At 38.5% G+C, this 21,370-nt stretch overlaps 4 protein-coding genes across 7 annotated transcripts; 3 read left to right on the forward strand and 1 right to left on the reverse strand.

The window, feature by feature from the left end:
- Positions 1-374: 374 nt before the first annotated feature.
- On the reverse strand, positions 375-7,134 carry LOC122633057. Of its 2 annotated transcripts, XM_043820545.1 has the most exons (4): positions 7,005-7,134; positions 4,407-4,468; positions 750-1,137; positions 375-672 (listed from the first exon to the last, which is right to left on the reverse strand). In XM_043820545.1, the coding sequence occupies exons 1-3, from the start codon at positions 7,132-7,134 to the stop codon at positions 772-774; spliced, it is 558 nt and encodes a 185-aa protein (XP_043676480.1). In that variant the 3' UTR covers positions 375-672; positions 750-771. The 2 variants fall into 2 exon arrangements, with proteins under 2 accessions (XP_043676480.1, XP_043676481.1); XM_043820546.1 differs by lacking the exons at positions 4,407-4,468; positions 7,005-7,134 and adding an exon at positions 1,935-2,196.
- Positions 7,105-8,308, forward strand: LOC122633058. The gene is made up of 2 exons (XM_043820547.1): positions 7,105-7,378; positions 8,020-8,308. The coding sequence occupies exons 1-2, from the start codon at positions 7,105-7,107 to the stop codon at positions 8,244-8,246; spliced, it is 501 nt and encodes a 166-aa protein (XP_043676482.1). The 3' UTR covers positions 8,247-8,308.
- A 461-nt stretch (positions 8,309-8,769) lies between these two features.
- LOC122633053 (serine-rich adhesin for platelets-like) lies at positions 8,770-12,163 on the forward strand. 2 transcript variants are annotated; one of them, XM_043820538.1, is made up of 5 exons: positions 8,770-8,946; positions 9,486-9,692; positions 9,809-11,146; positions 11,232-11,384; positions 11,472-12,163. In XM_043820538.1, exons 2-5 carry the CDS (start codon positions 9,605-9,607, stop codon positions 11,774-11,776), a joined length of 1,884 nt encoding a protein of 627 aa, XP_043676473.1. In that variant the 5' UTR covers positions 8,770-8,946; positions 9,486-9,604; the 3' UTR covers positions 11,777-12,163. The 2 variants fall into 2 exon arrangements, with proteins under 2 accessions (XP_043676473.1, XP_043676472.1); XM_043820537.1 differs by lacking the exon at positions 8,770-8,946 and adding an exon at positions 9,240-9,366.
- Positions 12,164-14,869: 2,706 nt separating this feature from the next.
- Positions 14,870-20,380, forward strand: LOC122633054 (serine/threonine-protein kinase meng-po). Of its 2 annotated transcripts, none has more exons than XM_043820539.1 (2): positions 14,870-15,341; positions 18,820-20,380. In XM_043820539.1, exon 2 carries the CDS (start codon positions 18,820-18,822, stop codon positions 19,981-19,983), a length of 1,164 nt encoding a protein of 387 aa, XP_043676474.1. In that variant the 5' UTR covers positions 14,870-15,341; the 3' UTR covers positions 19,984-20,380. The 2 variants fall into 2 exon arrangements, with proteins under 2 accessions (XP_043676474.1, XP_043676476.1); XM_043820541.1 differs by having other exon boundaries at positions 14,870-15,179.
- Positions 20,381-21,370: the final 990 nt, after the last annotated feature.

A 21,370-nucleotide genomic window follows, 5' to 3' on the forward strand; every position in this document is an offset into this window, starting at 1 on the left:
TAAAAATTATTACATGAAGCATTCCAATCTGTACGTACTATTCGTCACAATAAATCTCAAATGGAAAATCTTGCAACGTTAATCCTACTTTCGTTTCGGAAAGGATTTGAAAATAATCCACAAGTTTTTCTACTTGTTATACGCAAATGCTGCCATCTTACATACGTTTCGTCAAACTCGTAAACATTTCTACCGACTCGATACACAGTCGGTATGAAAGTTTCCGTTTCTTGTGCTCTACTTTATCAACGATTAATTCAACGATAACTAATTCATAAAACAGAGTCTTTCATATTTACCGATAAGGTAGGAATCGTTCAAACGAAGCTTCCGCGACATGTTGCCGCGTAAATCGAACGACGAACCAAGTACGAATATATAGTTTTGATTTTTATTCATTCATCCTCACCTTCCTTCCCGTTATATTTTATTTCTCTTATATTCGTGATCACACTCGATCGGAATGACGATACATAGGAAAGATAAAACATAACTTCATTAAACATTATAATAAAATACGAATGATCGTACGATGCAGGCAACACAGGGGTAAAATCATTTGTTAAATATTTCCTCTCTGTCTATTTCAAATTTCTTGGAATGCCTTGTCCCCCAATCGACGTCGCATTTATAATAATGAATATTTAAATATCTATAAATCTTGAATTTTGTCTACAACATAAACAAAATATATTATGACAAGAAAGATACATCGATACGTTTTGTCTAAAAGGTATAACGATACTCACGTAATTAATCAATAACTTCCTTTCATTGAATAGGAATTTCTTCGAAATCAGGATGACTGGAGATACGACGATTTTCCGGATTGGCCATCCTTTTAAGCACGTAATCGGGTATACTTTTTTCCGCAAGATTTTGAGTACCAGGTAGAATCGCGCGTATCTGAGTTCTTTCTTTTAAATTTTGATTGCCTGGTAAGCTATCGGTTTCGATAACGTAAAGACGAGATATCGGTAACGCTTTCTCATTTAAATTCGTCGAACCGGGAAGACGAGCTTCGACGACTTCGGTGTCATCGTCCGCGTCATTACCTAGCGTGCGGAATTCACGATCCGTGAGCGGCTCGTACGGAGCAGCGATCGTTCCGTAAACGCCAAGAAACAGTATAATTATCTGCGAACATAAAATAAAATAATCATAAAACCAAAGTAGCTATAAAATCACAAAAAAAAAAACATGTATAACTATTAATGGGACGAAAAAAAGAAATCGAATGAGAAAAAGAAAAGAAAAAAAAAGAAAGATAAAAAATGATCTTATTTGACCCGTTTTTATCAAAAATGAAAGAGATATTCGCTAAATATTTTCTGACAGATATCTTTCGCTTGACAGAAATCTAGAAAGTCTGAAATATCTCAAATCACATCTACACCCACGCTGACTATTATAATATAATAAATTCTTTAGCATTCCACTTGACCCAAATGACGCATTCCCAAATAAAAGACGGGCCATCATTTTCTTACCGATCACCGACAATTTTTTTATATCGCCGAGATAAACGTAAGAAAAATTATAATTCTTGCCTCGCGAAAGAACACTTACGAAAACTTGGCACACACGTACGCGTACACGTAAATGCATACATTCGTGCTTAATAAATCGAATTTTATCTCCTTTTTTAACCGATCTTGACCCTAACCAGCCATGAGATAAAACAACGACACTCTTTGAAAAAATTGATCTCTAAAAAAAAAAAAAGAAACAAAGATAATTAAGTAAAAGACGACTTTTTTCGTTTGGAAACGGAGAAAACATTGTTGTCCTCTATTTTTCTCTCTTTTTCGCTCGTCGTCGAAGAACGTAACACACACATACACACAGATCTATTCACTTTTCGTTTTAACTATTCAATCTCACTCCGAAATAATTATATACATCGAAATCTGGATTCCTTGAGAATCTCTTACCTCGATCATGTTCGTTCGAAGCTTCGAGTCCAACTATCCTCGGCGAATGGCACGATGACACTTTTATATGGATATACGTATACGAGTATGTATATACACAAGCAACACCACCGGCACTGGTCTTACAACATGGATCAACGTTTTATTTTGATGAGTCAAGCGGTTTCTCTCGATGAGTCTTTCCACGGCTCTTCGACGAGATTTCTTCTCCAAATCGTTTTTCTTACGACTTATATCTGACTTAATTGGCAACCACTTCCATTCAACGCCCCCGTAATTAATTCGATAAGTTCTTCCATTTCACTGTTATCTTACCTTGACATTTTTTTTTATTTTGTATTTTTCTTTTAGCTTTTCTATCTCCAACGAATACAGCTACTCTACTAGATCGACGCTTTTTATGCTAATGCGTTTTAAACAACGAAAAATCTATTCGGTCGAATTTTAATCGGAATTTAATCGACGAATGAAACAATATAGTAACTACAATTTCGTTGAAACGATATAACAGTGACTATTACTTACTTACGAACATATATACATATACGTGGCGTCCATATTTTATTTATCGGAAATAATGCACGCAGCGTTACATTCGTGCACAGAGCGATCGTGTCACACGTGTTAGTACTATTATATTTATAACGATAGTACATCCATCGCGTTAGGTTTCAGAAATTCCCACGTATGTGTGTGTGTGTGTGTGTGTGTGGTACGTCTTAACGTTTTCGAGCGACGACGTGCCGCAGCCGATCCTTTGTGCTTTTTGTTCCTTACAATGCTTCGTATATATTCGTAATTTTAATCAAATAACAAAGAGTTAACGACGCGATCGATCGTCAGTTACAATCGGTACTCGAGACCCGAAGGACGGAGGAAAAAAAGAGATCAAGAGTAATTAATTAATTACTACTTAACGTATTAGGTAAAACGCATTTCGTTGTTTTCTTAAAAACGTGCCAATTCGTCAAAACTCGTGCGTTTTTTTTATTTTTCGTTCAAGTTATTCTTTTCCTCTTTCTTTTTTTTCTTAATTGTCACAAATCGATATATTTATACAGATTGTTTTCGCTTATTCCGATCGCACTTTCATACCGCATATCGTTTAGACGTATGCATTTTAAGAAGGTATCTTACATCGACGAGTCAAGGCTACACATAGAAAGAAGAACGAACGCATACCAAACGTACGAAATTATAACTCGTTGATAAATAAATGCTCGAGAGGGTATGGCGAATTGAATACAATACCTGATGAACGATATCGTCGTCGGCTTAAATTTGCGTTTAAATTTATAGTCCCCACGTGCGATGAGTCTTAGCGATCTTTTTAACGATAAGTGTGTACGTATGTACGTACGTATGCATTTTATACTTTTGAAATATAAATCGGTAAGTCGGAATCTTACACACGTTCGATCGAACCGAGAGAGAGAGAGAGAGAGAGAGAGAGAGAGAGAGAGAGAGAGAGAGAGAGAGAGACAGAAAGAGAATATTACAACTTTCTTCTATTTTCAAATAGTCGAAGCTAAATATAAAATATAGTGAAGCTCGAATTAGCAAAAAGATATCGATCGACGACTTCGTTTACGGTACATCGACCGATTATTGGGGGTTGTTTCGTGACTCGTACAGAAAAAGAGAGAGAGGGAATGAAACTCGTATTAAACATAGAAGACAATCTCTCCCAATGACGTCGCGTCGCGATCTGCGTAACAGTTCGATCGAATTTCTAATACCGAGATACATATGTACCTACGTATATATGTACGTATGTATGTTTGTACGTACATCTCGACGTTGAAAATCTTATCGACTGTTTCCAAGGATATAAATATTGTTTCGCGAAAAGAAATAAATTTAATGGACCGTGGCGTCCAACGGTTGTTTGTCTATTTGTCGAAAGTCAAACGGCGCTCACGGTTTATTGAACGATAGTGGCTGATGCGCGTCATTGCGTGCCTGCAAAATTATCCTTCTCTCGAAATTCGATCGAATCTGTTTCGTTCCAGAGACACGTGCAAAAGAACGTACAACTTACATACAAATAAATATATATATATATATACATACGTGCATACATACATAGATAAACGATACAAGAAAGAAAAAGAGAAAGAACGTTCGACCTAACATTTTTTTTTGAAAACAATTTCTTCTCCCATAGAAACTCCATTCGTCGTGTTCTTCGATCTTTTCGATGGTAGGAAGAATGAAAGAAGATGACGTCATTCGTCTATAATGTACTGTCGTTTGAACGGTGACGTCACGCAACCCTCTTTTCTATCTTTCTATCTTTTTTCTCCCTCCTTCTCTTTTTTTCCTTCTACCACGTTTTTTTCCACGTTTCTTTCCACTTCGATACCTACCCGGCGCCTATGCAAATTATCGACCCTACCCTCGGCATTGAACGAATCTCTAGTAGACATCAATGACGTCATTATTATATCCTTCGAACGGTACATACATACGGTGCATACGTGCATATCGCGTCCTCGTCCTTCTATTCACGCTCGTTGCATCACTCGTCGGTCCTGAAAATGTCAATGTTTCATTGTAATCGATGTTCGTTGTATGGAGGTGTAAAGAAAAAGAGAGAAAGAGAGAGAGAGACGGACAATCAGAGCGTGTTATGTGTAGGCGCTATGAACTTGGCAATAGAACGGTGTGGTGTCTTTACCCAAGGATAAATTCGGATCTAACAAATTCGTTCTAAAAAAAAAAAAAAAAAGAAGAAGAAAAAAAGAGAAAACAAACGAACAAACAAAGAAAAAAAGAAAAGAAAAAAAAAAGAGAGAAATTAAAGCACGGATAAAAAAATGTTTAAACCAACGCTTCGATATCTCTTTATAAAATCTTCCGATCGATATGACAACGCTTACATGTATACCTCTATCTAGATACGTACATATATAGGGACGCGTTTCCTTTACTTACTACGGCAAGGGGTCAAACGAAAATAAATGGAGAAAACGAATGATTAATTTTCGATTCGAAACGAACGTGCTCGTGCTATAACGTCAAATTCTATTCGTCGAAAGAGAGAAACTCGATTCGCTTTAATCTCGTTCTAGGATCGTTATTTAAATTGTATTCCTGGATATCCATCTGGCGCGAGAAGTACGATTTTAGATCGGCCGAAAGCATCGCTAGGCGAACTTGCCGAACAGGTTCCAGATCTATTAATAGATAGTTAATTCTATATGGTTTATGAACTTGTTCTAGGAGCGCGACGAGTCGATGTACCGTCGTTGTCTCTCTATGGTAGTACGAAAAAGAGTAACGTGAATCTTTTGTGTGCTTGTACGTGTATGATGAATTTTATATATATGAATGTTATATACGTATACGCATGGTTTATGTGTGTAGACGTATTATTTATACAGATAGATAGGTATATATCGTATACATATATAGTTAGCAGCAACGTAGCGGCTTTCCCGGACAAACTCCTCGGCGGACTGCCAACGAGTTTCAGTCCGATTGTCAAAGCGGTTTCTTTGTTGACCGTCTTTAACTCTCTCGATCGACCAATCGACCGACCAACCACTTTCATTCTCTGTCGAACAAATCTCTATATCTATGTATACGTATGTACGTGTCACCTGTTCGTGCAATCGCGTCATTTAAATGTTTCGAAACAGATGACGTTCTTATGGAAAAAGAATTTTCTTAAAGCAAAATCAAACGATAAGAATCTTCTTTAATATATCAATTCGGCTTCCCGATGTTTCGTTCTAAAAATTAGTTTCTTTTTTTTTTCTTCTTTTTTCGAAAAAAAAAAAATATATATATATCCTACACTATACATTTTTTAACTTAGGGCATAAAATAATACGAGTATTTCGAACGAGTCGCAAAGGTACGCGAATTATTCGTATTACCATTTTCTATTTCAGTCCGACGCATTAATCACGAATTCATTCAATTATCCAAGTTTACTTCGTCGGGGTGAACTATAATTATTTACCGGAAAGATTCGACTTCTCTCCGCGCTCATAGTATCGTCTCGGCTGCCTCCGGCTTCGGTTATATAAAAAGACAACGTTGCACCACTTCAATATTAGAAACGCGTGAAAATGCAAATCCCATAACGCCAACGTACCATTAAGTTAATGACACCAGAGCCGTTTGCATTTATAGAGTTCGATTTTCTTCCAAATTCGTCCGAGACCAGACGAATGAGGAGTTCTTCCATTATCGTTTTTCACTGAACGCGAACTTTCAGAATTTATAATTAATACGAACGACGAGTTACGAAGGAACGAATCCTATTATAATTCCGTTTTATATAATCAAATGTGGAAAGTCAATTCTAGAGAGTACATTGGAGAAACTCCAGAAACTTATACGCACGTACACAAGTATTCTACGGATAGGTATCAAAAAATCAAAACAAACAACGCCTTAAATCAAAACAAAATCTTGGTTGTACCATTCCGTCCGATCAGTAGAGAGGAGATATACGCGTATCGTGCGTGTAGAATATCCATCTCGGAATCCTCTTAAGAAAGATAACATCTTTTCTCGCGTTTTCTATTGCAACAGAAATTGAATCGATCGTTCGATCGTTTTCTTTCTCTCCCTCTCTCTCTCTCTCTCTCTCTGTCTGTCTGTCTGTCTGTCTCTCTCTTTCTGTCTCTCTCTCTTTTAATCTCTCATTTTCTCTCTTTCTCTCTTTTTACGTCTTGTCTTTGCCGCGCGGGCACGCGAGGAAGTGATAACAAGAAAACCGCTGACGTACGTTCGGTAAGTCTAAAATAAGCATACGCATTGGTATATACGATAATTTATTAGGGGTAACAGCGATATCTGTCTGTAGAATTGGAGAATGATTTCTCGCATCTGATATTTTTACCAATGTATTTTCGACCAGGTGGCCTAATAAAAGAAGAATTACAACTATCGGTACGGAGATGCGATCAAAAGCTCCGAAAAGCGTGCGAGAATTTGTTTTCGCTTGCTCCGAAGAAGCAATTCATTCTCTCTCTCTCTCTCTTTCTCTCTCTCTCTCTCTCTCTCTCTCTCTCTCTCTCTCTCTCTCTGTCTGTCTGTCTATCTGCCACCCACCTTCGACACGAGACAAAACTTTCCCCACTGGCAAAATATATCTTCCTCGAAATCCTGAACTTTCCTTTATCTTCGCAGAAATCATCTGTAAATCAACGAAATGGCAAGGCCTGCTAGCGAGGAACAACATTTTGTCGAAATGCTTAATTATATAAGCGACAAGAGCGAGACGCCCTTAAACGTTAAAACGTCTATTAAGAATTGTTCCGCGAAGGACGATGGTTCTTTTATTGAGAACAATGTTTTGGAGGACGACGACTCATCGATAATCTCCAATGCTTCGTACTGCTCTTACTCTGCAGACTCTTCGTTCGTCTCTTATTTTATCCAATTGGAAAATGAATCTTCTTTCTCAGAGTTGGACGATACCGAGGGTAAGTCGTGCTCTTTTCATTTGAAACCTCGGATCATTTTCTAAGATTGACATTTGTCTGTTCTCATTGTTAGAACGAAATAATTGTTCTAAGAAAATGCGTGACGTCGACGAAGCGTAGGTAAAGTCGTGACGTTAATAAGTAAACGGAAATCGATGCTTGATGGTTGGCCGTGTCCGTGATACGTGTAAAAGAGAATCATTTTAACATTGCCTGTGCCGTTCAAACGAGAAAGAAAGGAGGAACGACGATAAAGAAAAACGATATAATACTTACGCCTCGTCGCAATCTCTCTAAAGTCCCGTAATATTAACGATCCTTACGTAATCGAAGTTACGTAAGAGAAAGTGGTCTTTTTTCTTTTTTCTCGCGTTATCTTTATTTATCCTCGTCCTCTCCTCCCATTTTTCTACGAATTTCCAATCGTTTCAAATAATTTCTCGCGCCCACGTTTCTCGAATCACGTAAACGAAAATCCATACCCGTTACCACTACTCTCCGATGTTTATTCTAAAAGATTTGAAAGAATAGAAAATTTTTATTTCCCTCCCCCTGCCCCATCTCCAAGATTATAAGCTTAAATTTATAAGGAGAATACTTTTTCCTTTCTTTTTCTTTTTTTTTTTTTTTCTTCTTAACAGACGATATCGATAATTTCTTGGATAAGAGTGACGATTCGTTGGACAGCTGGTGCATGATTCCATCCAACAGCGATTACGTTAATACAAGCAGCAACGACGAAGGGAACACTAACTCTTATCTCAGCGATAGTTCGAGTCCGGAAAGTTCCTTCTTCTTGGATTCGACGTCCACGTCTGGAAACGATTCGAGTATCGCGTCGTCGGACGACGAATACTTCGACGATTAACATTTTGTTTTTTGAAAGTGATCAAGTTGAAATATTTTTTTTTTTTGTCAAATATTGTTTAATATTACGTTTCTATTTTAATCTAAATTAAATAATCTATCGTTTCATTTCATTTTTCTTTCTTTTCTTTTTTCTTTTCTTCTTGTATTTTTCTTCCAACTTAATATCATCCGCGAGAGAAAATATCCATTTGTTTTTATCCTCTAATAAATTTGATTACGCGTGAGAGAATCGCTCGTTACGATGTTTTCAATGTTAAACTACGCGAAAAATTTTTCCTCTCTTGTCTGACCTTCAATAAACAATTTCCAAAAGGCGATCTTCAAACTCTCGACATCTAAACAATAATCAACGGCAGAGGTCGAACCAATCGTAGAAAGAAGTTTTCGTTTAACAGGATGAATTTACGTGCTACGTATCTCGCGTTGTATAAGCGATATCAACACGAGTTGGACTTTGATAGCTTCTTAAATCGATCTTGAGTAAAAAAAAAAAAAAAAAGAGAGAGAGAGAAAGAAAAAGAAAGAAAAAAAAAAGACCGTTCGACTCTTCCATCCTTTCTTTTTGTCTTTCGATAACGCGTCCAAACATTTGGCCCCTGGCTGTTACTACTTATTTATTCCTTGCGAATAAACAGGATATTTTAAAAAATAAACGTCCCTTGATGCAACGATACGATACGATACTATACGTTGTTGAGGTAAGCAAGCAAAAAAATACGTTTTCTTTTCTTTTCTTTTTTTTCTGCCTTTCTTCTATGTTTCTTCGTTTTTTCTTTTTTCTTCTTCGTCTTCATCGGCTCGTTTTGAAAGCGATACGTGCTTTATTATTTATGTTTGAAACTTTCTGTTTTCGATGATCTTTTCATTCGGAAAGTAAGAAGAGGAAGAGAAAGAGAGTGAAAGAGAGAGGGATACAGATAGAGATAGAAATAGAAATAGAAATAGAGAGAGAGAGAGAGAGAGAGAGAGAGTTTCGAAGAAAACACGTTTAACCTTTCCCATCGAACAAATACTTATTTGTAACCGAATCGTGTTAGACAATCGTTATCCTTCGGTCCGTTCGTTTCAGACAGTGGAATATAGCGAGAGAATGAGCACAAAACCACAAAGGAAAATTGGTAAATTTATGATCGACAAGAATCGAGGGAGACTTTTGTGAAAATAAAAAATAAATTAATGTTGATAATAAGACCCGTTTGGTCGTAGGTTTATACGTTTAATTTAAATAAATTCGCAGATGCCGTGGATCGCGTAAGAATCGGTTGGATCATAAATCTTATATTAAACCATAAAACTCAAGAAGAAATCGCAAAGGATATTGCCGATGGTATTCTTAACTTCGAGGAAATCGAAGAAATGTTCCCATGGAGATACGTACAGGAACTACGCCGAGGCAATCTCGAATCCACGCAAAACTTTTTATATCGATTTACGCAAATATCAGGTAATTAAATAAATTTTTTAAAGTCTTTTATCCGGTTGGTTCCACTCATTCGGTAGATAGAATTTTACGTGTTCTTCTTTTCTATCTTTATCGTTTTCACTTCTCTCCGTTCGCAGACGATCGAATGAAAGTAATTCTGGACAAATTTTTGCGTCAAAAGAGTCGAAATGAAATTATCAAATTGATCAGAGATCACGCTCTTAAACTCGACAAACTCCAGGTATCCTATCTTTGGAAATATGTGATGGAAAATAAGGAAAATGTCAATTCCGAGGCGACATCGAGCACTTCGTTGATGAGTCCTAACGAACAGATCGTCATTGAGAGCAGAGAATCGTCTAATATGGGGACGAAAAAGAAACAGACGACGAAGAAAAGCGATATGAAAGAAACGAAGAAGAGCAAAAAGAAGGAGACGAAGAAAAGCGACGAGGAAGAGACGAAGAAAAGCGGTAAGGAAGAGGCAGAAAAGAAAGTGGAAAAGCCGAAGAAAGCTCGTACTGTAACGAAGAAAGTGGCAGACGTCGAGTCGAAAAACGTGAAACGAGTGGATAGTAACGTTGATGATAGAAATGAAATCGAAGAAGCGATCGAAGAGAACAACTCGGCGAAAGGGGATCTCGGATACGTGGAAGAAGCTTCGATCGATCTCGGTGTATCTACGAATCAAGAATCGCAACAGGAAGGATTAAAGGAATTATCGGAGACTTGTCAAGGAGATCGCTCGAAGGACGAAAAATCGACCGGAGCTAAAAAGAAAATTAGCAAAAAAGTCAGCAAGAAGAATACAAAGGCAAGTATGGAAAAAATAAGTGAACGTGACTCGAAAGAAATGAATTTTCCTATTGAAGGTACCTCCTCAACGAACGAAGAACAACGAGTCGAGGGAAATGATAAATCGGAAAGTAACCAAAACGTGATTGAAAAAGAAGAGGCCAGTTTCGCGAAGACAAACGATAGTATTATTTCTTTGGAAATAAGGGACGACGAAAGGTTCGAGGAGGATTTGCAAAAATCTCGATCAAACGAGACTGTAAATATTTCATCTTTAATTGAGGAAGAGCAGGAAATATGCGATAATCAAAACCAGAAGGATCGTAACGTTCAAGAATATGATCTCAATATTCAGCTCGATGCGAGCACTCCAAAGAAATTGGATAACGATGGTAATATAATTCAAGTAAAGGAAGAACTCGAGGACGAGCGTTTCTTCAATGAAATCGATTATTCTACTAATAACGATCTAGAGAAGGATGCGGATTCGGAAAAGAATTTTAATAAAACGTCGCAAGTGATAAACGATGAAGAAGTTTCAAATTTGAGAAATCCGGTAAAATCGATAATCGTAAAACCAGAAAACGTTACTAGATCGCCCGAAACCTCTAAGCCCGCAAAGCACAATCCTACGAAGAAAGAAGCAAAATCGAAAGTTAAACAATCGAAACATAAAAAACGTAAGAAAAGAATCATCCTACTCGTACCTAATCGATTGTCAAAGTGAGATTCGTTTCATTTTTTATATGTTTTTCAATGTTATAGAAACCGACAGATCGTTGGAGCGACAAAATCAGAGCAAACGTAAGCGATTAAAAGAAAAAGAGCTACGAAAATGTGAAAAGAAAATTCAAAATACCATGGAGGGATTAAAAGATCAGATAAATAAGCTGGTGAAAGACATAAGATATCTCGGAGGTAAACTTTTGTAAACTTTTTCGTTGTTTTTTTTTTTTTCCTATTAATGCACTGATTAAAATTTCTTTTTTATTTTTGTCCTAAAAGAAAATAGATCTTCCTCTTCTACCGACGACAGTTCCGAAAAGGAGTCATCGAGCTCCTCTGACGAATATACTTCCGAAAAGGAGTATTCCGCTTCCTCCGACGATTACTACACTTCCGAAGAGGAGACCTCGTACGAATTATCTTCGGAGTCTTCCTCAAAACTTGTCTTAGAAACTTCCGAGGAATGTTCCTGTCCATCCTGCATGTCATCAAAATATAATTCTTCGACGTCCAACTCGGACTCGGAATACACGATCTGTTCCTGTTCAAATCATTACAGTTCTACGGAAAGTGATGATTCTTAACCCTTTTGAATACTTTTACAAAAATTGATCTAGAAATATGAAATCATTTTTAATTGTATTTTTATCAATTTATCAATGACATTCGATATATTTATGTTCGCGTTAAATGTCTTATCTCGTTGCTATTATATGTAAAAATAATGAATTTTTAGATTTGAATCATTAGAATAATCTCAAAGTTATCGTACGTTCCAGTTAATCTATAATTTATTTATCCGTAATTTATTTTTATTCGTGATAATAATCACGGCTTGTAAATGAATGAATTTTATATTTGAAATTCCGCGAAAGGCTCTTCAAACATGTAACGTTATCGTTCTAATTTCCACGAATGTATCACTGTATTAATAATGAAACAAATAAATTATTCCCAATCCTTTCGTCATAGCCGTCAGTTTTATTTCCTTTTCCAATAATCGATCATTCTACGTCGAAGGTCGTAACAGGTTTGATCTGTCGAAACGATGAGAAAGTTTCCCAATTAAATCTTTTTGTTCCTTTTTCTTTTTTTCTTTTTTTTTTTTTCTTTTACGAAAGAACTCGTATCTCGTATCTCAAGGAAATTGCATATTTAGATAAAGGAAGAAGATAGGAGAAACGAGATAACTGTCACGAGTCAATTTTTGGGCTCGACGTAAATACAGGTTGCGTCAGATACGAGATAGCGTTTCACGGAATGCCCAGAGGCAATATTATAATTATGTTTTCCACGATTCTCAAAACATCGTCACGGCTACTCCCATCATTTTTCTTTCTCTTTCGACTTGACTTTTCTTTCTTTTCTCGTTCTTTCTTCTACTTCTCTTTTTTTTTTACACACCTTGCGCGCGACGCTGCACCCAATATCGTTGTTCTGGCACCCGATCGATTCGTTCCTTCGAGGAGGGGACGCGTGGGCGCTCTGACTAAACGCTTCTGCGTCTCTCTTCTCCCCTCTTTTTATCTCTCCTTCTCTCTTTATCTTTCTCTTTAGTTTCGTTTCAACGAAAACGAGAGACATCACGTGTAGACGATTCAAAAACGACGTATTTAAGCTGACATCATCATCTTTCCCTCGGTAACGTACGACGAACTGTAAAGTTTTTCTGATATTTTCTAATACGACGCATTATTTTGAGTTATTTTCGTTTGCAAGAAAAAAAGAAAAAGAAAAGAAAGAAAAATACGTCTATCAAGAACAAACTGTGTTTCCGTAGACCGAGCGACGAGATAAGTTTCTCTTTCGCGGAATAGGCCAGATTTATTGAAAATCTATGACTAGACTATTTCCGAGAGGACAAAGTAGAACGCTAGTTTCAAAGTTTTGTGATAATCTATGTGTACACACACACACACACACACACATAAATGGATCGACGATAATAAATTTGAATTAGGCTCTTCGAAAAAATCAAAGACACGAAAGACATTTTTTCGGAAATGACGCTCGATCCCGATCGCGGAAAGGTCCGGAAACGTAAAAAGAGATCGAGGCAGATAGAACGAGTCTCTTGAATCGAAATGTCAAAACGTTCGATCGTTCGGCCGTTAAACGAGAACTATTGTCGTTAGAAGGACAGACGGGGAAGAACGACGACAAGTACGACAGGAAATGTTCGTCCCTATATCAAAGTTTCAACGACGTCACCTTTACGCTGTGTAAAATCAACGGATTGTCGAGCTTACAATTTCTATTTGCATCTCTGTTGCGTACGCTTCTTAACGACGCTCTTTTCCTACCCCGGAAATCGAGTCGACGTTGAATACGATTCGACACGTGATATACGCAGCTTGGCTTAACGAACCGAAGAAACACAGCCCGAGATGAGGAAAATGACGATGACGACTACGACGTATTACACAATAGCCCTACTTGCATTTAAATTTGCATCGCCACACCGCCGGTTTCTTCTATTTATACTTTAATACCACGAGCCGCTGTTACGGTCCAGCGAACTATGGACATACATATGTACTTATGTATACTTGACATAGATTTTATAAATACTTGCAGGTGCAAATTCAATTACGAATCGGTCACGCATTCTGCGTCGATTTTTTTTACTATTTTTTTTACTGTTCGATCGTTTTCTTTTATTCCTTTCTTTCTTTTTTTTCCTCTTCTTGCTTTTTCATTCGTCAGTCAGAAAAAAAAAAGAACGAATGTACTTTCGAGAAACGCTGGGTATTCTCCGATCGTATCGTTTTCGTTTTTATTTATTTACCAGGGGTAAATAAACTTCCCAATAAGAAGGAGAAGAGGACGAAAGGAAAAAGAGGAAAGCCCGTCATCATCTTCTGATTATTGTCAACAGCTGGAACGCAAATGCATCGCTATCATATTCTAAAATCAAATTCCGAGCTCTCTAAGATATTTTCTTTGGCCTGTTACCAGTTAAGTCGAAAATTGTCGATATCGAAATGCTCGCCTAGCGCCGCGTATCGTACGGTTTACTTTGCACAACACGTTTGTGGATTATGAAAATATAATCCTGAGTTTCGGCCCGTGTCGAACCGCCTTAGACCGACATGAGTCTTTGAATATAAGTAAACTAAGCGAATTTTCATGGAAGAATTTTAGAAATCACGAACATAAGATAAATAGAGAAAGAGAGAAAGAGAGAGAAAGAAATACGTGTTGTCAGCTAATACACAAATTTCGTAGGAAATGTTTTCTTACTTCCTGCATATAAATTTGTTTACTTACAAGTGTAGAAAATGAAAAAAAAAAATAAACGCAACTCAAAGTATACTAATTCTTCGTAAGAACGTTCAAAACATTTCTTCTTTCTCTTTTTTTTTTTTTTTACGAACCTAAAAATATTACGAATAATAAAATAAAGTTTGATATTTTCAGGCAATTAAAAAAACAAACGATCGGATTGTTGATCAGACTTACAGCACTGAGAGGGAAGGAGAGAGAAAGATAGAGATAGAGAGAGAGAGAGAGAGAGAGAGAGAGATAAAGAGAAAAAAAAATTAAAAAAAAAATACAAAAAAAAATGATAAGGGTAACGAGCGTTACTCTTCTTACTTCACCCTCGTAGATTCTCTTTCTCGATTCACGTCTGCGCGGCATGGCGGCGTGTCTATAAAAGCGACGCTGGGCGTCGCGATGCCTCCAGACGCGAGATACGCGTACGACTGAAAATGTGAACGCGCTCTACCGGCTTCTTTTATTCTCTTAACGTCGTTTATCTCATTGAACGACGTTGATCTGTCGTCGATCGTTATTTGACAAGGAGGAGCGATTAGTGTGACAAACTTTATTTTCTTTTTTTCACGTGAGAAACTCTCGTACTATTTATTCATTGTTATTTTTAAACGACGATCGTCCAAGAGACAGAAAAAAGAACGTCGTCTTTGATCCCGTGGAAGATGTAAATGAGAAAGAAGATACTCGGAAAGACTTTTCGGTGACAAGGCAAGTGAAACGGACACTCGAGTGATCTCGAATAGTAAATAATCTATCGCGAAGAGAGATAGAGAAGGAGGGAAAAAGAAAAAGAGAGAGAGAGAGAGAAGATTCGACGTCTAGCTTGTGCAGTGAATCCTTCGTGATAATTTATTCGGGACTTCGATCGTGGTAAGTTCGCAAAGCTTCTTAGATGGATGTCAAATATATAGGATATTACGCAATCTGTATCAACGAGAAATAAGTCTTTTGAAAATGATTAAGTCGATGCGTTTTATTCGATCGCACAAACGTTTCGTCATTGTCATCGCTGACTACACGAGCCTTCGACACAATAGCTTTGACGTAATTAATAATCCATTTTTTATTCCTCTCTCTTCTTTCTCTCCTTACTTTCCTATCTCGCTCTATCGAAGTAACGATATTCGTAGAACACGAGTGTTCAATTTTCCGTGAATCCTGCTATTTAGACACGAACGATCAATGTGTCGCTAATGGAACATTCGCGAGATAACGAGTCGAAAATTATGGACGATATTTATGTGATATTTATCGATTCCAAAAAACGACGAGACGTGAGCCTGACGTTTTGCCATATACACCTATATCTGCATATTGATAACTGATATCTCGGCAAAACGATATTAATATTTTTTTTTTTTTGCAACGATAACGAGGAGAATACTTAGAGATTATTGATCGCCGAGGAAGACGATACGAGGTGCTCAAGTTAATTCTTTTAAGAACGCGAAAACTACTACTAATTGGTTTATGTTATCTTTGAAGAAACCTGCAATTTACTTTGAACGATCTCCGAATACGATATTCCTACGAGAGATAATTATTATTGACGCGTGATCGATCATCGATTCGTTCAATCACTCGATTCGATGTTAAATTCGATATTAAAAAAGGAACAATTAATTTCTCTCCCGGAGGAAGCGAACTTATGTCAACGAGTATCGATCGTTAGACCTTTTGAATAAAACGTTTCTACTATATATCGATCTATATACTCGAAAATAGATAGCCGATATTTAATTTCAGGAATCATAAAGAACGTCCAGTTTTGCCAAAAATAAAATCACCACGTCGAATCGATAATCATCCATTTCTGGGACACATTTATCATCCGAATGCAACAAAGTTAACTTTAGCGGTCCGTAATAACTCATATAAAGTACGTATCGAGTGGCTCATAAAATCCTTTCGACGAATTTTATCGAGATAAATTCAGCGTATCGAAATATCACAAACTTTTCGACTCTGAATTCTGTCACGTTTGTCTTGATCAAGTATGGACGATGTATTACTCGAAAAAATAAAAAAGAAAGAAAAAAAGAAAGTAGAAAGAAAGAAAGAAGAATATTGACTTAGTCATCCAATGGCGTTACGCAGTCTGCTGATTCACTGCGTAGGTCATTCCCTCGTAAAACGACTCACTCGTATCTATTTCTATAATTTCGTAGTTCTTTTATAATAAGAACGGATAGGCCTTTAAAATATCGAGGAGGAAAGTGTCAAGCTGAAAGGCATTGCTTAATAATAAAAAATAAAATCAAAGTCGTGCCGTGAAATTTATGTTTTTCGATGAACGAGACACCTTCGTCAACACGTGCATCCTTTCCACGCTACTTAACCCTTTCTCGATCGTTTCATTGGACACACGCATTCACATCAAAGAATCATTCTCTCACTCTCTCTCTCTCTCTCTCTCACTCTCCACCCCTCGCACGACATTAAAATAGACGCGGTAAACAGAAATGCTAAATATACTTGCGCCTAAGGCTTGTCAGAACGAACCAGTGTTAACCGGTCTAGTAAAAATAAAGAAAAATAATGATGACGTTCTTGGGAAAAAAAAAAGAAAAGAAAGAAAAAAAAAGAAAAATGCGATCGAATGAAGCAAATCTCCCGACGGTTAAGATTCGATAGCTTTTTTTACTTCCGGATATGCACACACGTCAGAACTCGAACATCGACGCGACGATAAATTTAGGAAAAGTCGATTTCGAACGAGCGTCCCTATTTGAATCGATGCCAAACTTCCTTCGACTCCGTCAGGGTTTCTAGAAAGTCGCGAGATCTCCTCCGCTAGCCAGATTGCGTTGGCCAAACCGAGGTCCTTGCTATTGATCTAGGAGCCGGCTGTAAAGGTCCTGGGTTCACCCGGCCACCCCCTCCCTTCGTCCTCACCCTGCTTCCTTCTGCTTTCTATGCCATGCTCTTTTCTCCTTCCAAGAACTTTACATCTTTTACCGATCCATGCCGTTTCGGTTGCGAATTTCCTCGCTGCTTTTGAAAGGCGCCAGACATGTGGATAGACCGAGAATACGTGTTTGCGAAATTATAAAAACTCGTCAAAAGATCGAGGATACGAGTCTCGAACAAGTTCCTCGTTAAGTTGCCTAAGAGACGATCGTAATTAATTTCCTCTTAGACATTATATATTTTTCATTTAATCGATTTCGTTTCTTTCTTCTTTTTTATTACTATTTGGCTTAGCCACGTCTCTCTCTCTCTCTCTCTCTCTCTCTCTCTCTCTCTCTCTCTCTCTCTCTTCCTCTCTCCATATCTTCTCCCTCGTACGAATATATTACCGAGCAGGGGCGTGAATCAACAAAGTTATAAATCGGTGGATCAAGCATAAATCTCCGTAAGAGATCCCCGACGATTTGGACGGTACGTTTACATCGTGCGCGCATGCAGCTGGACGAATGACGCACGTGGAAACGTGCGTTCGAGCCTCGGATCGTCTTTGCTACAAAATCGATATTAATGTTGCACGTTAAATATATTTGATAGCTCCATAACAGTTTGATTAACTAAGATGAAATCGGATTTTACGTTCGACGATATTCTTGAGGAAATGAGAAAACGTTATTATCAATCTTTCCTTTGTAAAATCCCTTCGTATATTATACCTCTCTAGATAGAACGAACGGCCGGTGCTCGAAGCGGACTGACATAACTATTTTTGAAGTAGGGCGCGCTTTGTCACTGCATCGGAAACGTAAATATCCTCTTTTCACCCGTTAGAAGAAAGGAAGGCATCCATCACTCGGAGCAGACCCTCGTGCTTTCCTCACGGATGTCTCGCGTCATCGATGCATTCATCGTTTTCCGATCGAGCCGGTCGACGTTCGTATAATCGATACGTCTAGTAAACTTGCGACACTCGATCTAACGAGATTCGCTCGCACGGAGAAACTGGTGACAAAGTCGAGACGGTTTCCAGCACCCCACGTAAAACGATGCATTCGTGCGTTAAATCGTACGCCGCCCGTACCGAAGCCTCGCCTCCTCCCAATTCCACGCTTCCTATCCTCGGGGTAGCAATCCCTCGAACCGGAAAACTACGCTGACGTAAGGATGACGTTGAGACGATAAACTTCCTGAAGATCGATTAATGCTTTGCTTTGCTTGATTAATTTAATCCCGCTGACAGGAAATGTAGCGATTTCGCAAAGGTTCAACGCCGATGTCCTGTTAATGTCAGACGAGCGTGTTAGATAATAGAACGGTTTGCGTATTTCCTTGTTGATGTCGAAAGAATGACGTCAATTAAGAGTACATAAATCGTCTTAGATATCACTATCCACGTGCGAACGATCACTGAAATTTATAATCCTCCTCTTTGATGTTTCAGATGAAGCTGCACGAGAAGAAGGAATCGGGTATCCATAGGATACAAGAGGTACCGCTCGAAGAGTTGGATCTAGCAAAGGAGTACAATGTGGAGAAGACTTTGGGCGAGGGTAGTTTCGCCAAGATCCTTCTCGCGACGCATAGGGCAACGCAAACGAGGGTGGTCCTCAAGGCGGTTCATCAGGAACTCACCACCGAAAAGGATTTCTTTCGGGAATTCCATTACTCCTATCATCTCAGTCCGCATCCTAGTATACTCTGTTCTTACGCGGTTGCCTTCAAGGCCGAGAAATGTTACTTCTTCGCTCAGGAATACGCGCCGTTCGGGGATCTATCCGGAAACGTAAAAGCCGGAGGATTAGGCGAAGATGCCTGCAAGAGAATCGCCGGACAATTGGCTTCGGCTCTCGACTTCCTTCATTCCAAGCAACTGGCACACCGAGATATTAAACTCGAGAACGTGCTGGTGTTCGCTCAAGACATGTCCAAGATAAAGCTCTGCGACTTTGGTAGTACGAAACGCGAGGGTAGTCTAGTGAACAAAATCAGATGCACCTGGGTGCCGTTTCAGCCGCCTGAGATCTACGAGGTTATCAAGAACGAAAGGTACGCCTGCAAGAGAAGCGCCGATTGCTGGCAATTCGGCATAGTCCTCTTCGTCTGTCTGACAGGCAATCCACCCTGGCAGAGTGCCGACCTGATCCAGGATCCGGATTACTCGGGTTTTCAGAGATGGCTCAAAAGACGTACCACCAAAATACCACCGACTTTCAGACGTTTCACGCCACGGCTTTTGAGGTACTTCAGGCGAGCCTTCGAGCACAAGCCCGAGAAGAGACCGCACGTGACGGAGATCAACAAATACCTGAAAGATTCTTGGTGCATCAGCAAAATCAGTCACAGTGCTACCTCCACGTCGGTCGACGTGAACGAGAGCCTAGCCAGGAGAGGCGACAGCCTTCTCTATTTGGACACGATCGTGGACGATCGTCACAACGTCGACGAGAACAAGAACAAACTGAGAAAACTCTTAAACAGTTACGGTCTCGAGACGACGGTCGATCAGAAGGTTGTAACGAAGAGAATCTGGGAATGGGTGATGCAATGCGATTCCACCATCCACGATCCCAGTTTCATAGGTGGATTTGGTACGGAGAATATGTGAGAGATGGTTAAATCTTTCAGCGAACCGTGCTTGCAGAGCATCAAGCAGGAACGCAAGTACAGCCTGGCAGATCTCGACGTGCAAGTCGAACGTGCGAAATAATGCCGTGGTGGCGAATAAGCTTAGTAAGCTATCGAACTGCATTATCCATGACGTGGACGTCGAGTGCAATTTCATGCATCGATCACATCTCCAACGTGTTCAGTAATACCGTGTGATAGACTTTATCGACGGACCGATAATCGATGAACTCTTCGCGTCTTTCGAAATCGTTCAAGGGCGATACCGATAAAAAACATGACGAGGTCGTAAGGTCGCGCGATGCAGAAGTGTACGAGTGACTTATCGACGATGCAAGAAGAAGACGAGAGAGAGAGAGAGAGAGAGAGAGAGAGAGAGAGAGGAGAGAGAGAGAGAGAGAGAAGAGAGAACAATTACTTCGTTCTCTATATCTTCTTCTCTTTTTCTTTCTTTATTAGATGTACGAAAGAGTCTAGTCAGTAGATAAAAATGAATGTGATATAGAGAATGAGTAGGATGTAGTGATCGTGACACAATAAGGATAACGAAGTGTCAGCATGCCAGCCAAAGAGACAATAATAAATGTCAGACGAAACTTAATAGTCAAATACCTGTGTCCTTGTAGTCAGTAAAAAAAAAAAGAAAAAAAAACCGTAGAGATGGAACGCGGATTTTTCCGCGATTGAGCACGAATTTTATCGGTCGCACCAAACTTTTCCTTTTCTTCGTGTTCATTCTCCTTTTGCACGCGATCGAGGTCAAGGTATCAATTAATATCCTAAAACATTCACGCGAAAAATGACGCTTCGACGATTGGATATAATTATTATTCGAGTACTATAGAAGTTCCTTTGAAATTATATTCGATAATCAATATGATATATCGTTCGAATTCTATCAAAGTATTACCAAAAAGTTATCCCGAATATTTAAACGACAAATTCAGTAAACGCTAAATATCTTGACTAGACAGTTTTATTCTAACGAGTATGTAATTTTGAAAAGCAGTTCGAAAAAAGCTCCTATATCGGATTAAATGAACGGACAAAGCAAAACGAACGCTGATCGTGACTTGGAACTTTGATTGTTGTCTAATCGATAGAATAATGCGTATGTATATACGATATATATATATATATATATATATATATATATATACACATGCACAGACACATACACACACATTATACATATATTCTTGTAGGAATTTATAGTAGAATGTAGAAAAGTAAGAGGATGAAAAAACTAGTGACGTTGTTCCTTAACGACGAATGTAAATAGAGAAGAAACATTAGAGAGCAACTCTGCCTAAAATACAAATGTCCGAATGCCGAACGTGTGTGCACCGAAAAAAGCAAAAGAAAAA

The sequence above is a fragment of the Vespula pensylvanica genome, chromosome 11, assembly GCF_014466175.1.
Source record: "Vespula pensylvanica isolate Volc-1 chromosome 11, ASM1446617v1, whole genome shotgun sequence".
Taxonomy (NCBI): Eukaryota; Metazoa; Arthropoda; class Insecta; order Hymenoptera; family Vespidae; genus Vespula; species Vespula pensylvanica.

Bases quoted from the DNA above. Each gene is read 5' to 3' on its own strand.
- LOC122633054 (XM_043820539.1), top strand. From the start codon at position 18,820: ATGAAGCTGCACGAGAAGAAGGAATCGGGTATCCATAGGATACAAGAG.
- LOC122633053 (XM_043820537.1), top strand. From the start codon at position 9,339: ATGAGCACAAAACCACAAAGGAAAATTG. The intron at 9,367-9,485 runs GTAAATTTATGA...ATAAATTCGCAG, and splicing joins AAAACCACAAAGGAAAATTG to ATGCCGTGGATCGCGTAAGA. The intron at 11,385-11,471 runs GTAAACTTTTGT...TTGTCCTAAAAG, and splicing joins AGACATAAGATATCTCGGAG to AAAATAGATCTTCCTCTTCT.
- LOC122633057 (XM_043820545.1), bottom strand. From the start codon at position 7,134: ATGTTGTTCCTCGCTAGCAGGCCTTGCCATTTCGTTGATTTACAGATG. The intron at 4,469-7,004 runs GTGGGTGGCAGA...TGACATTTTCAG, and splicing joins AGTTTTGTCTCGTGTCGAAG to GACCGACGAGTGATGCAACG. The intron at 1,138-4,406 runs CGTATGTATGTA...TTATGTTCGCAG, and splicing joins CGCGATATGCACGTATGCAC to ATAATTATACTGTTTCTTGG.
- LOC122633058 (XM_043820547.1), top strand. From the start codon at position 7,105: ATGGCAAGGCCTGCTAGCGAGGAACAACATTTTGTCGAAATGCTTAAT. The intron at 7,379-8,019 runs GTAAGTCGTGCT...TCTTCTTAACAG, and splicing joins AGAGTTGGACGATACCGAGG to ACGATATCGATAATTTCTTG.